Source organism: Corapipo altera, unplaced genomic scaffold (assembly GCF_003945725.1).
Source record: "Corapipo altera isolate COAL_440 unplaced genomic scaffold, ASM394572v1 71, whole genome shotgun sequence".
In the NCBI taxonomy this organism is placed as follows: Eukaryota; Metazoa; Chordata; class Aves; order Passeriformes; family Pipridae; genus Corapipo; species Corapipo altera.
This window is the reverse complement of record NW_020884916.1, coordinates 2,626,000-2,638,273: the sequence shown is the minus strand read 5'-3', so window position 1 is coordinate 2,638,273 and position 12,274 is coordinate 2,626,000. Positions and strand designations below refer to the sequence as shown.

The window sequence follows — 12,274 nt, the reverse complement described above, 5'->3', positions numbered from 1 at the left end:
CTTTGGGGTCTCAGCCCAGCCCCAAACATGCTTTGGGGTCTCAGCCCAGCCCCAAACAGCCTCTCCCCAGCAGCAGCTCTGTCAGCTGAGCCCCTGCAGGGTGTGCTGATGCACATGGATGAGTCTGCCCCAATTTCCACCACCAACAGGCAGTTTGTTCCGTGGGATAAACCAACACCTCCAGATCCAAACATCTGGGGGAAGCAGCCCCCACCCTGCTCAGCTCGTGGCAGATCAGATATCCGAGCAAATAAATGATCTTCTCCCTCTCAGCTGCACCAAGAGGGGCTCTGATCTCAAACCTGACGTGAAGCTGAGCTGTGAATCATTGAAACAACTGCTACATTTCCCTTCATAGGTGGCTCCATTTCAGCAGCACAGCAAATAACAGTCCCACTGTAAGAAGGAGGCAGTCAAATGCATGAAGAACTGAGAGATTTCAGGGGATAAAAGATTTCTCTTTTTACTGAAATACAAAAAAAATAAACCTATTATGTGCGTGCCAGGTTTTTCCTTTAAGGTTCAGAACGAGTTTCTATTGGTAATAGAACACGTCCAAATTAGATAATTTTATAGATAAGAACAGCTTTGAAGGAAGTGGTTAGGGGAGTAAGTATCTTGTGGTAGTTACATAAAAAAGCCCATCTAATTATATATATATATTTAGATAGCTCAAAGAAGTTAGTAGGATGAGTTAGATAAATAAGGAACATTTTGTGGAACAGTTTGTTTGCCTTCTTTTTCATGCAAAAGAAAATGTGTGTGAATTTAAACGAGCTCAAGTCAGGAATGGCATCTGCCATCCTGATGCAAAATTTGGGAGGATGCTCCTAGTCCCATCTGAAGAGGCTGCTCCACACCTTTATTCCCAATGTTGAAAACAAGCCATTCCTTTAATTACCATCTATTCTCATAAATACATGTGTGGTTGGTGCCCAAAGCTCCCAAAAGAGATGGATCACACCCCCTCCCAGGTGCTGCACACGCAAGTGAGACAATCCTGGGAGACCAGAGCGCCTAAATAAGGTTCCAAAAAGCATTTTGCCATTTTAGAGATGGGAAACAGAGGCCTGGAGCAGCGACAGGATTTCAGGAAGGCCACATCTCAGAACTGAACCCACCTCCAGTCACAGCCCTTTCACAAGGAGATCCATCCCCTCAGACAACAGGAGACATTGGACTCATCATTTGCAGTTTATCCTCACTTGCATCCCAGTTTTCCTTGCTTTTTTTGTGTTCTCTTCCTTGTAGTTGCTGCCACCAAAGGATGTTTTTCCCCTCTGTGTGTTCATTCCATTCACACCCCAAAGGAAAGGCAGAAAAAACAAAGAGCCCACCAAAACCACCTCCCTTTGAAATGTGAGAGATGAATAAGAGACTTTTTGGGGAGAAATGATTAAAAAAAGGGAGGAATGAAGAATGAAATGACTTCAGATCTCAGGAGCAGGTTGGTCCAAGGACTAAGGAGGGGATCTCCCATCTCTCGAACTGGAGCCTCTGCTCTGGCTCTGACTCACTCTGGGGCAAATTTATCTGCCCTTAAACCTCCACCAGTCTACAAAACCTTCATTCTAAAGAGAATCAGAGCTGTAGAGCTGTGTTGTATCTCCACAGCTTCCCAAGGAACTGTGGAAGCCCTGGACTCCCCTGTCTCCCAGGGCTGGTCAGTCCCTGTCTCGAGCCCTGACTTTCCTCACCAGCACAGCGCATTTTCCACCAATAATAATCCCATGGAGAGTTAAGAAAGGGAAGCAGAGAAGATCAGACTCAAGGCCTAAGATGTTGTGCACCAGCACAGCCACCTGAACAGGAGGATTTGGATCAGCCCAAGCCTCAAATCTCTTCAATTCCAAGGCCAGAGTCCTGGAGGAGCAGCTGGAGCAACATCAGAGGATGGGGTTTCTCGAGAAGGAGAAGCCAAGACTGGAGTATTTCCCTGCTCCTGGTCAAGCTCCCCTGACTGACCAGGGACGTGCCACCTGCAGCAGCATCAGCAGCAGGGAAGAGCAACTTTTTGGGAGATTTTTTTGTAGTTATTGAGGTGGACTGACACAGCCCAACCTCACACAAGCATTTTCTCTCTGCCAGCTCCAGCCCAGCAGCAGATCCCATCGTGCAGAGGGAGACAGATGAGCCCCAGCTCAGCAGTGACAGGGGCAGCTTTATTATGGCACAATAAAGAAATTGCAGAGCAGAAAAGATGAGTTCAATAGAAGCTACAATTGAGGCTATTTGACTCCTGCTGCATGCACACACTAAAATGATGATGATGAATGGGTCAGAGGGGCTTTTGAAACGTTGTGAGCCGCCTTCTTCCAGAAGGTTGGAAGGTTTTTCTACCCAAAAACCAACAAGCAAAAAAAAGTCAGTGCTTGGAGGTGAAAAACTGGGTTAAGGGCATGCAGAGGGGAACATGGAACAGGCAGTTCCATCATCAGGTTTTTGTGGGGAACAGCAAGCACACACCAGAACTGCCAGAGGAAAGGGAGGACAGCGCTCAGTGCTCATTAAACTTCAGTTTTGAAGGGAGGTGGGAGAAGAAGGAGCAGAAACCTCCAGCAAGATTTAAAAACGCCACGAAGACCCACAGAGAAGGGTTTAATCCCCTCCTCACAAAGGTCAGAGGGAAGCAGATGGAGTTACATCAAATACATCTTTATGGAACTACAGAGAAAGGGTTCTTTCAAACTCAGCTGACAAAAGCAGAACACAAAGCTTTCTCCTCTCCATGCTAATTCAGAGCTGAGATGTTGTTTTAGCACCAGAAGTGGGATCTGAATTGAAGCTCCAAGAGGCAGAAGGAAGGAAGATGTGCTCATTAATATCCCAGTATAACAATAACCTCAGATAATATGAATTATTGCAAAGCCTCCAGAGAGCTGATAGAAATGTAGATTTACTCTCCCATCCATGGAGCTCCACTTGGTGCAGTTTATTCAGCAGCACTGAGTAAATATCAACAAGAAGGTTAAAATATTGATCAGGGAAAATACTTCACGCTGAATGAGCCTCAGACATCTGGAAACAAACTGGTGCAAGAAAGTGGCAGAGATATTTCGGGCCTTTTATTCTGCCAAAAGCCCAACTGATGATTTGCAGCTGTAAACTCCCATCTGGTGAGGAAGAAGGGGAAAAAAAAAAAAAATTCAGCTTCTGGACTGAAAGAAACCCTGCTTGGTGTTTGGTTTGGGGTGTGGAGAAGTGCAGGAGGGATCTGTACCCTTGGAATCAAATTGCTAAGGGTGGAAAAAACCCTTTAAGGGCATCAAGTGCAACCATCAACCAGCACCACCAAGTTCCCCACTAAACTTTGTCCTTTAAGTGCCACATCCACATGTTTTTTGGAATCCCAGGGACGATGACTCCACCACTGCCTTGGGAAGGGGTTCCAGCGCTCGACAACCCTTCTGTGAAGAAATTTTCCTTCATACCCAACCCCAACCTCCCACTGCACAACTTCAGGCTGTTTCTTAGTTTCCCTTCCCCCAGGACTATTTTCCAAGAAGTGCTCAGGGGAGTTAACGGGGCTGGAAACCCAATTTGCAGCACTCTCAGCTCCAAAATCCCTCTCCCAGTGCAGCCTCATTTCCCCCCTTGGCTGCCCCTCTCTCTCTGGGGGTGCCCCAACCTTCCCAGGGCAGAGCTGGAAGTGGCACCCAAACCTTTTGGCTGCCTGAGCCTCCCCCTCCAGCAGCTCCCCAAACCCTCCTCCTTTAAACAACAGGTGTCTAAGAAGTTTGGAAGATTTGTTAAGCCAACATCCTAACACAGACATATGCTCCCCATCATTCCCATGCTCATCTCTGTGCCATCTGCATTTTGGATCACACTCCAAGGAAACACATCCAAGTCTGCAGTTTTTGTGGGTGCTGTTGTGCCCTGCCTGGGTCCATCTCTCTGGTGATAAAATTTACCCCCCCACACACACACAACCATCAGACCAACTGGCAGAGAACACGTGCCAGGCACTGGACAATTTCCATTTCATAAATATTTTTTTAAAAGAACAACAACAACAACAACAATCTAAAACTCGCTGGCTAATTGATAAAAAGCAAAGGGAAATTAAGAGATATTTTTCAGCAAAACAAACCAAGGCTATCCTTGCTGAAAAGATGTTTTCTGGAACAAAAAGCATGTCCACAATACTTCAAATACCATAACCCAAAAACTGACACGAACCCATCTGCAATGAGATTCCTCCAATCCTCTTGTGCCTTCTCCCCTATCTGTGGCAGGCAGCAAGGAGAGATTAATTCCACGATGGTGGATGAGAAACAGCCCTAAAAGATGCAGCTCTGTTCCCTCCCACCCCCAGCTGGGATTTGAGGGCAGAGGCTGCAGAAGACACAAAGCTCAGATTTTTTTCTGAGCTGTTCATTTTGCATCATTTATTTACAGCAACACAGCAAAGGGAACATATAAAATAACATTTAAATAGGCAAAACACGAAGAGCATCATTAGGAAAGTGTAATAGAGCTCAGATTACCAATTATAATAAAGTAATAAAGTAATCTCTCAAGGAGCTTCATGTACAAACTGCAGAAGGGGAAGGGGGAAAAAAAAGGAAAAAACCCTCTGAATTCTCAGTAATATACTTGATTTTGTTTGTTCTCTATTTTAGTGTTGTTCTTAATTTATTTTTGTCAGTTTTTCTGTCAGAAGTGTGACTGCATCACTTCCCAGGGAAGTCAGAAGCTAAAATAGGAATGTCACTAATGACAAGGATCCAGGTAAAGCATCCTCTGCAGAGAATTCAACAAAACCCAGGCCCTGGCACAAAACTCTCAGCACAGATGTTCCCTGTTAAAAAAAATTTGCAAGTTCCCTCAGCAGCAAGTTTTACTTTCCCTTCTCTTGTAACTTTTTATTTGATCCCAGTGGAGGGGGAAATATCCAGCAAAAAAATGGAAATAAAAAGCCTCCAGTGACAGGCAAAGGGGTGTCACACAACTCCTGGGGGTCACTGTCCCCACTGTCCCAAAAGCAGGCACCAGGCTGGAGTTTCATCACCTAAAAGCTCCTAATTTAGGAAATCAGAGCAATCTAAACATACATAAGATTAAAAATCACAAGCAAACTATGATTTAAGCCCAACAGACTCAGTTAACACTTGACATGAAGCTGCAGCCTCTGGTTGGGCAGCAAACACTTGCAGGGAATTCCTCATTTCAGGGGAAAAAATGAGTCCAACACCACTCAAATGATAAATATTTGCAAGATACTGAGGTGTAATATCATGTTGAATTAAGGTAATATCATAATGAGGTAATACCATAATGAGGTAATATCATAATAAGGGAATATCATAATAGAGGAATATCATAATAAAGGAATATCATAATAAAGGAATATCATAAGGTAATATCATAATAAAGTAATGTCATAATAAGGAAATATCATGTTCCTACACCAACAGTTCCCAACCAATCCAAACAAATTCCGTTTTACAAACAACAAGCTTATAAATTAATAAAAAAAAATCAATAATAGTTCTGGTTTCTTTTCAAATGGCAATGCTGGAAAACTCCAAAGGAACCCCCCCAGAGCAAGAAAAGAACACAAAAGTGCCTGGGAATTGAAAGCAGAGCTCAGATTTAACTGTCCAACAGCATCAGATGAGCCAAAGCCTCGCAGTGACAGCTTGGCTGGGCTTGTGAAAGTGTTCATTAAATTGCTGTCAGGGACCGAGGAGTGAGACATCAGGCAACAAAAATCGTGTTGCACCCAAGGAGAAAGGGCAAAATTCCACTTGCAAGTCACATTTGGCAGCTGCAGCATCGGGCAGAGCAGCCCCAGGGGGTGCAGGACACACCAGGGCACCACGGGCATGTCCTGAGGGGTCACTCTGAGCCTGGAGCAAGTGGGAAACTGGTTTGTTTTCCTGGGTTTGGGGCTTTGGATCAAGTGGGAAGTTGGTTTGGGGTCCTGCAGTTGGTGGTTTGTGCTGATTCATCACCCCAGGGATGGCACAGGGACCTTCTTCCTGCATGGTATCGTGTGTGGTAAGAACCAAACACCTTCCAAAGGAGCTCCCCCTCTTCTGGTGCTGCAATTCCTGAGCTCTTTTTTGCCCTGGATCAGCAGGATATTATTTATACACCAAATTCAGACACCCCTGGGGTTTCAGCCCTCACCAAACACCAACCAGAGGAGCAAAGAAGTGCAAATCCAGCATGTGATGGGCACAAGAACACTGAATATTCACTGCTCTGGAGCTTCAAATCTTTCAGGAGGCACATCTGACTTTAGAACAAGCCTAAATTAATTCATTTACTAATTCACTAAACAGTAGAAATTCAGTCAAGGCACTTCAACCTCTACAAAAGCCCCTAAAAAAAAATCTCCTTTGCCATCACCACTCTGTCCTGCCAAACACTCCAGGCAATTCCAATCCCCCAAAAAATCCACCAGACAAAAGGTTATTTCCTTTAAGCTTATTTAATGATATTTGAAACGCTTAAATTTTCTATTTCCCAGATCCTGAAAACAGATTTTTTTTTTTAAGTGACCAATATTTAATTCCAGAAACATACAACCTGATCAGCTAAGTCATAAAAGAGCTATTTTACAAACATACATCTGGATAATTAGAACAATAAAGTCTTTTTAGACATTCAAACATGATCAGTAAAAATACAGGATTATTAATAAAGATTTTTGTGTATTTTTTTTAAAGAATACCTCCAGATTTTTCTTTTTTTCTTCTCTTTAAAGTAAATCTCTGTTAAGAGTACATGATTGTATGTTGTACAAAGAAAATAAAAATATTCTAGTATGAAGAGAGCTCCACAAGACTTAATTCAAAATAAAACAGCAGTGTTTTGGCTGCAGTATCCCTTTTGCAGTACATCTGCTTGTCAGTTGGCACCTTTGGGGAGGGGGAGGGAATTGAGGGATTTCTTTAGGGAACAGAGGGAGAAATCAACACCAGATACCAGGAGATTATGGGTCTGATGTTCAGACCCCTATTCCAAAACCAGGAACAGGATCTGTAAATCAGAATATTCAGGTTTTATAGAATAAAACTGGGAACAGGCTGAGTGCTGTCTGAAAGCTGCCCCAAACCACCCAGATTTCTTCACTCTTGAGGTTTCCTCATCCTTCTGTCTGATCCCACCCCCAGGATGCTGAAGGAATCTCCCCTCCCTACAGAAAAGGCATGTTCAGGAGACCCAAATGATCCAACACCAGCTCAGCATTTGCTCTCCAACAGGAGAAGGAAATTCCCATCCCAAAAAATCCATTTGACATTTCTGCTTGTCCATGAACCACGTGACAGCAGAAGTGACCTCTCAGAAGGACACAGAAGATGGTTCCCACACTACAAATTTGTCCCCAAAATAAGAAACCCTTGTTACTCTTCTGTTTGGGGAAGGGAAAGGAAAAAAACCAAAAACCCCTTGACTATTTGGGAGGAAAAAAAATCCCAGAGAACAGTGTACTGCTCTGTTATCCAGTTTGGATATGGGAATGTACAATCCATCAACAACCAGGGGCAAACCAAAATGCTTCCTCACGCTGAAAACTGGGATTTAAAGAAGGGAATCTTATGGCTTCAAGGAGGAAAAAACATGAGAATCCTGAACAGTGCATTGGAGCTGCAGCTCCTTCCATGCCTGAGCTCTGGGGGACAGCACATGTGCCAGGAGAAAGGAATTCCCTGGCATTCCAGGTGACTGCTCTCAAAAATAAGGGATTCCTGACCCCACCATTGTTTTCCCAGAGGGGGAATGCCCTGTTTGTGAGGAGCTGAACCAAAACCCGACCAGCACAGAGCTCAGAGGGTCCTTTACGTCGCCCATAAAACTGGGTTCAAATTTAGGCTTCTCCAACATTCCTTTAAGCTCTCTGGCCCCTCCTGCCCTGGAGACTGGCCATGCCAGCTGGGACAAAGGCATCCAGCGTGGCTGTTCCCCTGGCACACCTGGAGAGGTGACAGGGACAGCACTGTCCCCTCCCCTCCCTGTGTTACACATGAAGGGAGGGTGGGGAAAAACCCACTCCAGCAGCTCCAAGGGTGAAGTGTAGGGATGAGCCCACACAAATACTCTGCATTCCCAGCTTTTTTCACTGCTGCTACACCTGTCAGGGATGAAACAAAGCAGTGGTGGAACCACAGACCACCAGGAACCTGAGAGAAAATCAGCCCACCAGGGATTTTGCCTTCAGTCTCAAGGAATGAGTATGAAGCAGCCAGGCCTTCACAGGCCCCACCTTTGCTGGTCTTCCAGGATATTCTTTTGAAGCCAGACTAAGCTCTCTCTGTTCTACAGTTCAGGGATAACCTTCCCATCAACCATGGAAGCCTCTGGAAAGCTTTCAGACCACCAAGGTCACAAAAACTGCTCCTGGGTCTGGAGTGTGGGGTTGCAGCTGATGGAAGGGAACTAGAGGGGGGGGAAAGTGTCTCAAACACCAAGTCTGGCTCTATCCCAGTCCTTTTTCTGGCAGGATCCATGGCAGCATCCTGGTTTGGGGGATGCTCATAAACATCTGGGTGTTTGTAACCAAAGGAACCATGTGGCTGAGGTGAGGAAGGAGGTGCTGGGGTAATACTGACAGTGAATCTCACCCAAGGAAGAGGAAGCTCCTGCCAGCCTGGCAGAGAACACTTGGGTTTGTGTTGGCAGTGTAATGATGCTTCGTGCAACCAGCTCTTCAAACAAGAGGAGCTCCTCCCTACCCTCTGAACTTCCACATCAGGCCCAAAATCACCTGTGCTGCCTCTGCCCATCATCACAGGAACTCTTCCCTTGCGTGTTCCGTGGGGAAGAATAAGATCTGATGTTTTTCTTCCAGACAAAGGACAGATCTGTTTTCCTGCCAGCAGCTAAAATGTTTCACTCAGAGGAGCAGGGAGTGGGATGTTGACAGTGACAGTGACCAAAGGCAGATTCTTAGCACTTCCTGATGCTCTGACTGTCAGTGGGATGCACAGGCCTGGCTTGCTGCTCACTTTGGGCTCCTTAAACAGTTTAAAACTCGCCAAGAGGGTGCAACAGAGGCTTCCTCACACACCTTCCCCCAGCAGCCCCACTCCTGCTGTCTGTGGTACCAGGGACAGCTTGAACCACCCTGGGCCAGGCAGGAGCTGCTGCCCTGGGACCAACCTCAGTTGGTCCAGTGTTAACTCTGTGATAACCTTTTCACCATCCTGTTCCCAGACTGGAAGGAATTCCAGCAGCAAACCCCGTTCCAACAAGCCTAAGGAAGTCCCAGAGAGCTGGTTCAGCCTTCTTGGATTTGCAGATCTCTGTTTCAGCGAGAACACGTTGGCACAAGTTTAGTTTAAAAAAAAAAAACAACAAACAAACCAACCCCCCCCCCCCCAAAAAAAACCCCCAAAGCCCACCCCAAGCCCTCAGCAAGACATACTTTCAGGTACTAAAACTTACTGGCCCTATAATCAGCAGTACCTGTGGCTAACTCCAATGGCAGCCCTTTTTCATTCAGTAGTGAATCAGGGGCAGAGCTGCCCCACATCTTTGAAACACTTCTGGGTTTGCATTTTTTTCTTCTTTTTTTTTTTTTCTTTTTTTTTTTTTTGATCCAGAGAAGAGTTACAAAAGTGCTGCAGGTCCAAGTATTTTTTATCACTTTACAAAGGAGACAATGATCAAAGCCAACAAAGTCAAGGAAAAAAAAATAAAGATTAAACCTCTCTTTCTCCCCTCCCAGTCTGATCTTGCAAGTCAACGAAGGAATGGGAAAGGGGAAAAGGAAAACTCGCCCATCTCAAGTGCCTGGATGTTTAGTGCATGGAAAATTCTTGTTACACACGTGGTGACAGGAGCAATTCCCATGCAGTTTGTTGAAACACAGGTAATTCCAGCCACAAGTCATCCTAACACCTTCATAAGTAGCTCTTGGCGTGGCAGTTTGAGTTGCCAGCAGGGAGTGCAGAGTCCAGTCCAGTGAAATAAAGATTCACCTGCACACAGGTAACACCCTGGCCCCTCACCCCTGACCCAGGATGGACCATATGCAGGGGGCTAGAACTGTCACTACCCAGTTCAAACAGAACAAAACAGAACAAAATAAACAAAAAAAAAAAGGCAGATTAAAAAAAAATTAAAATGTGCTTTTGATACACGGAATGAAGTCAAATAAATACATTGATCTTTTTTTTTTTTAAATGTCTAAATACATTTTTTTTTATATCCTACACCCAAAGCTCTGTACATTTGGTTTGGTTTTTTTTTTTTTTCTTTTTCTGTTCTGAAAAATGTATTTCTGGTAGCAAGGAGAGGAGCAGAATAGAATAGACTCCCTCACTGACAAGATAGTGCAGATGCCCCACAGGAAAAGCACCCCATGCCCACTTTGCTAAAGTCTGGTTCGTGTTTGGATGGTCCAAACCCTCTTGTCTCAGAGTCCACAAGGAAGACAGCGGGTGCTGTGTCCTGATCCTCTTCATCCCATCTTCAGCCACTCCTGAAAACACGACTAGCTTTTGTCTGAAGGAGGGAAAAAGAGAAAAAAAAAAGGGGAAAAAATGCGGTGAGAGATGAATGTCTGACACTTCTGACCACTCCTGTGACATGAGAGACATCACACCCGTTTGACCTTAAAACCCTTGTCAGTAATTGCAGCAATTCCATGTGTAGGATGCCCAGTTTAAAGGGACACTGCACAGCATCAGAGACACCCCGGAGGAGCAGGAGCCAGACTGATCATTGCACACCTTCAGAAACCTCCCTCTGGGACTTCACATCCACCTGGCCTTCCTGGGAAGAGGGGCTGTGCATCCTGAGGTGAAGGTCTCTGGCAGGTGGGGTGAGAAACAACCTTTCCAGAGGAGGAACAAGCTCCTCTGCACATCCATGGATTCAGTGACCTTTCCTGGAGCTCAGCCCTGGGAGAGCTGCTCGAGGAGGTGAATCCTTCTTTTTTTATTATTTTTTTTTTTTTTGGTGAGTGTGAGAAACATGAATAATTGATTTTGTGTTCTCTGTTTAATGCCTGGGGCCGAGGTGGAACGTGCTCCCAGGTCCAGCCAGGCTGGTTCCTACCTGAGTGCTCTCCTGTGGAGGCTGAGCCAGCCAGCCCTTGGCGTCGCAGAATGGTGTAGTCCTCCTCCACCTCCTGCAAAAACAAAACAACCCCAAAGCTCAAAGTGGCTCTTTATCTACTGAGCAAACAGAGGGGGCTTCAAATGGGAAAAGAGAAGTTTCAATCACCCACGTTGCAGTGACTCACAGTGGACCTCAACTCCTTCACCAGCATCTCTGTCTGACCTTCCATTTGCATGCAACACTCTACTTTTTTTTTTTTTTTTCCCTTCAGGTTTCAGTTAAATTGAAGGCTGGCTACTGAATGTTTCATACCTCAAAATGCTATAAACCTTCTGCAGCGATGGCTATTTTATAAAGAGAATCCCCATCACACAGAAAAATGAAATAATTTTGAATATATTTAGCCTGAAAACCTTGTCACTGGTTTGCTGCAACTTGGCACCTTCATTTGACACTGGCAGCAGCAGCATGCAACAGATTTGATAAGCCTTTTTATGCCAGGAATTCATATTCCTTAGGTCAGTGGCCCCTTCAAAACTCCACTGCTGCAGACTTGTCCCAGCCCTCAGAAATCTCTCCAGATTCAAACCAATATGTGCCACCAGAAATATTTGCCTCTCATCATCCACAACTCAAATTCAAGCAGAACAGCACCAAACTCCTGCTTCAAAACCTCCCAGAAACAAGAGCCAGAGGTAAGGAGAAGCACAGCAGCTTTTTTTTTGTTTTCCCCCCCTCCTCAAAATTATTCTCAAGCTCTTTTTTTAAGCCTCATACCCTAAATGCCTCATACCCTAAAAAAATGGGTTTTTTTAAGTCTCATATCCCTAAAGGGTATGAGAGGATCAAATAATTTCCTGTGGAGAGAGGACAGCTCTTCACTCCCAGCTCCAGCTCAGCCGTGCTGGAGGCACTGCAGGAGAGGGAAGTGGGGAGAGGCCCAGCTCCTGAGACATTTGAAAATGGCCTGAGGAGAAGCTTTTCTAAAGGGTATGAGAGCCCTGAAGGTGCTTTAGCAGGAGAACAACACACCTTTAGTTGGAAATACATCGCACCTTTAGTTGGAAACAACACACCTTTAGTAGGAAACACATCACATCTTTAGTAGGAGCACAACACACCTTTAGTAGGAGCACAACACACCTTTAGTTGGGAACACAACACACCTTTAGTTGGAAACACATCACATCTTTAGTAGGAGCACAACACATCTTTAGTAGGAAACACAACACACCTTTAGTAGGAACACAACACA

The 12,274-nt window shown here is 45.1% G+C and overlaps 1 protein-coding gene across 2 annotated transcripts in view; it reads right to left on the bottom strand.

Annotated features, from left to right (window-relative positions):
* Positions 1–8,527: 8,527 nt before the first annotated feature.
* The window catches only part of ARHGEF12 (Rho guanine nucleotide exchange factor 12), a 76,695-nt gene continuing 72,948 nt past the window's right edge, over positions 8,528–12,274 (bottom strand). For both annotated transcript variants that reach the window (XM_027655782.1, XM_027655783.1), the window contains exons 40-41: positions 11,017–11,089; positions 8,528–10,461 (exon numbers count right to left, since the gene is read on the bottom strand). In XM_027655782.1, the coding sequence (XP_027511583.1) occupies positions 10,451–10,461; positions 11,017–11,089 (84 nt within the window). In that variant the 3' untranslated portion in view covers positions 8,528–10,450. The remainder of the gene's footprint in view (positions 10,462–11,016; positions 11,090–12,274) is intronic.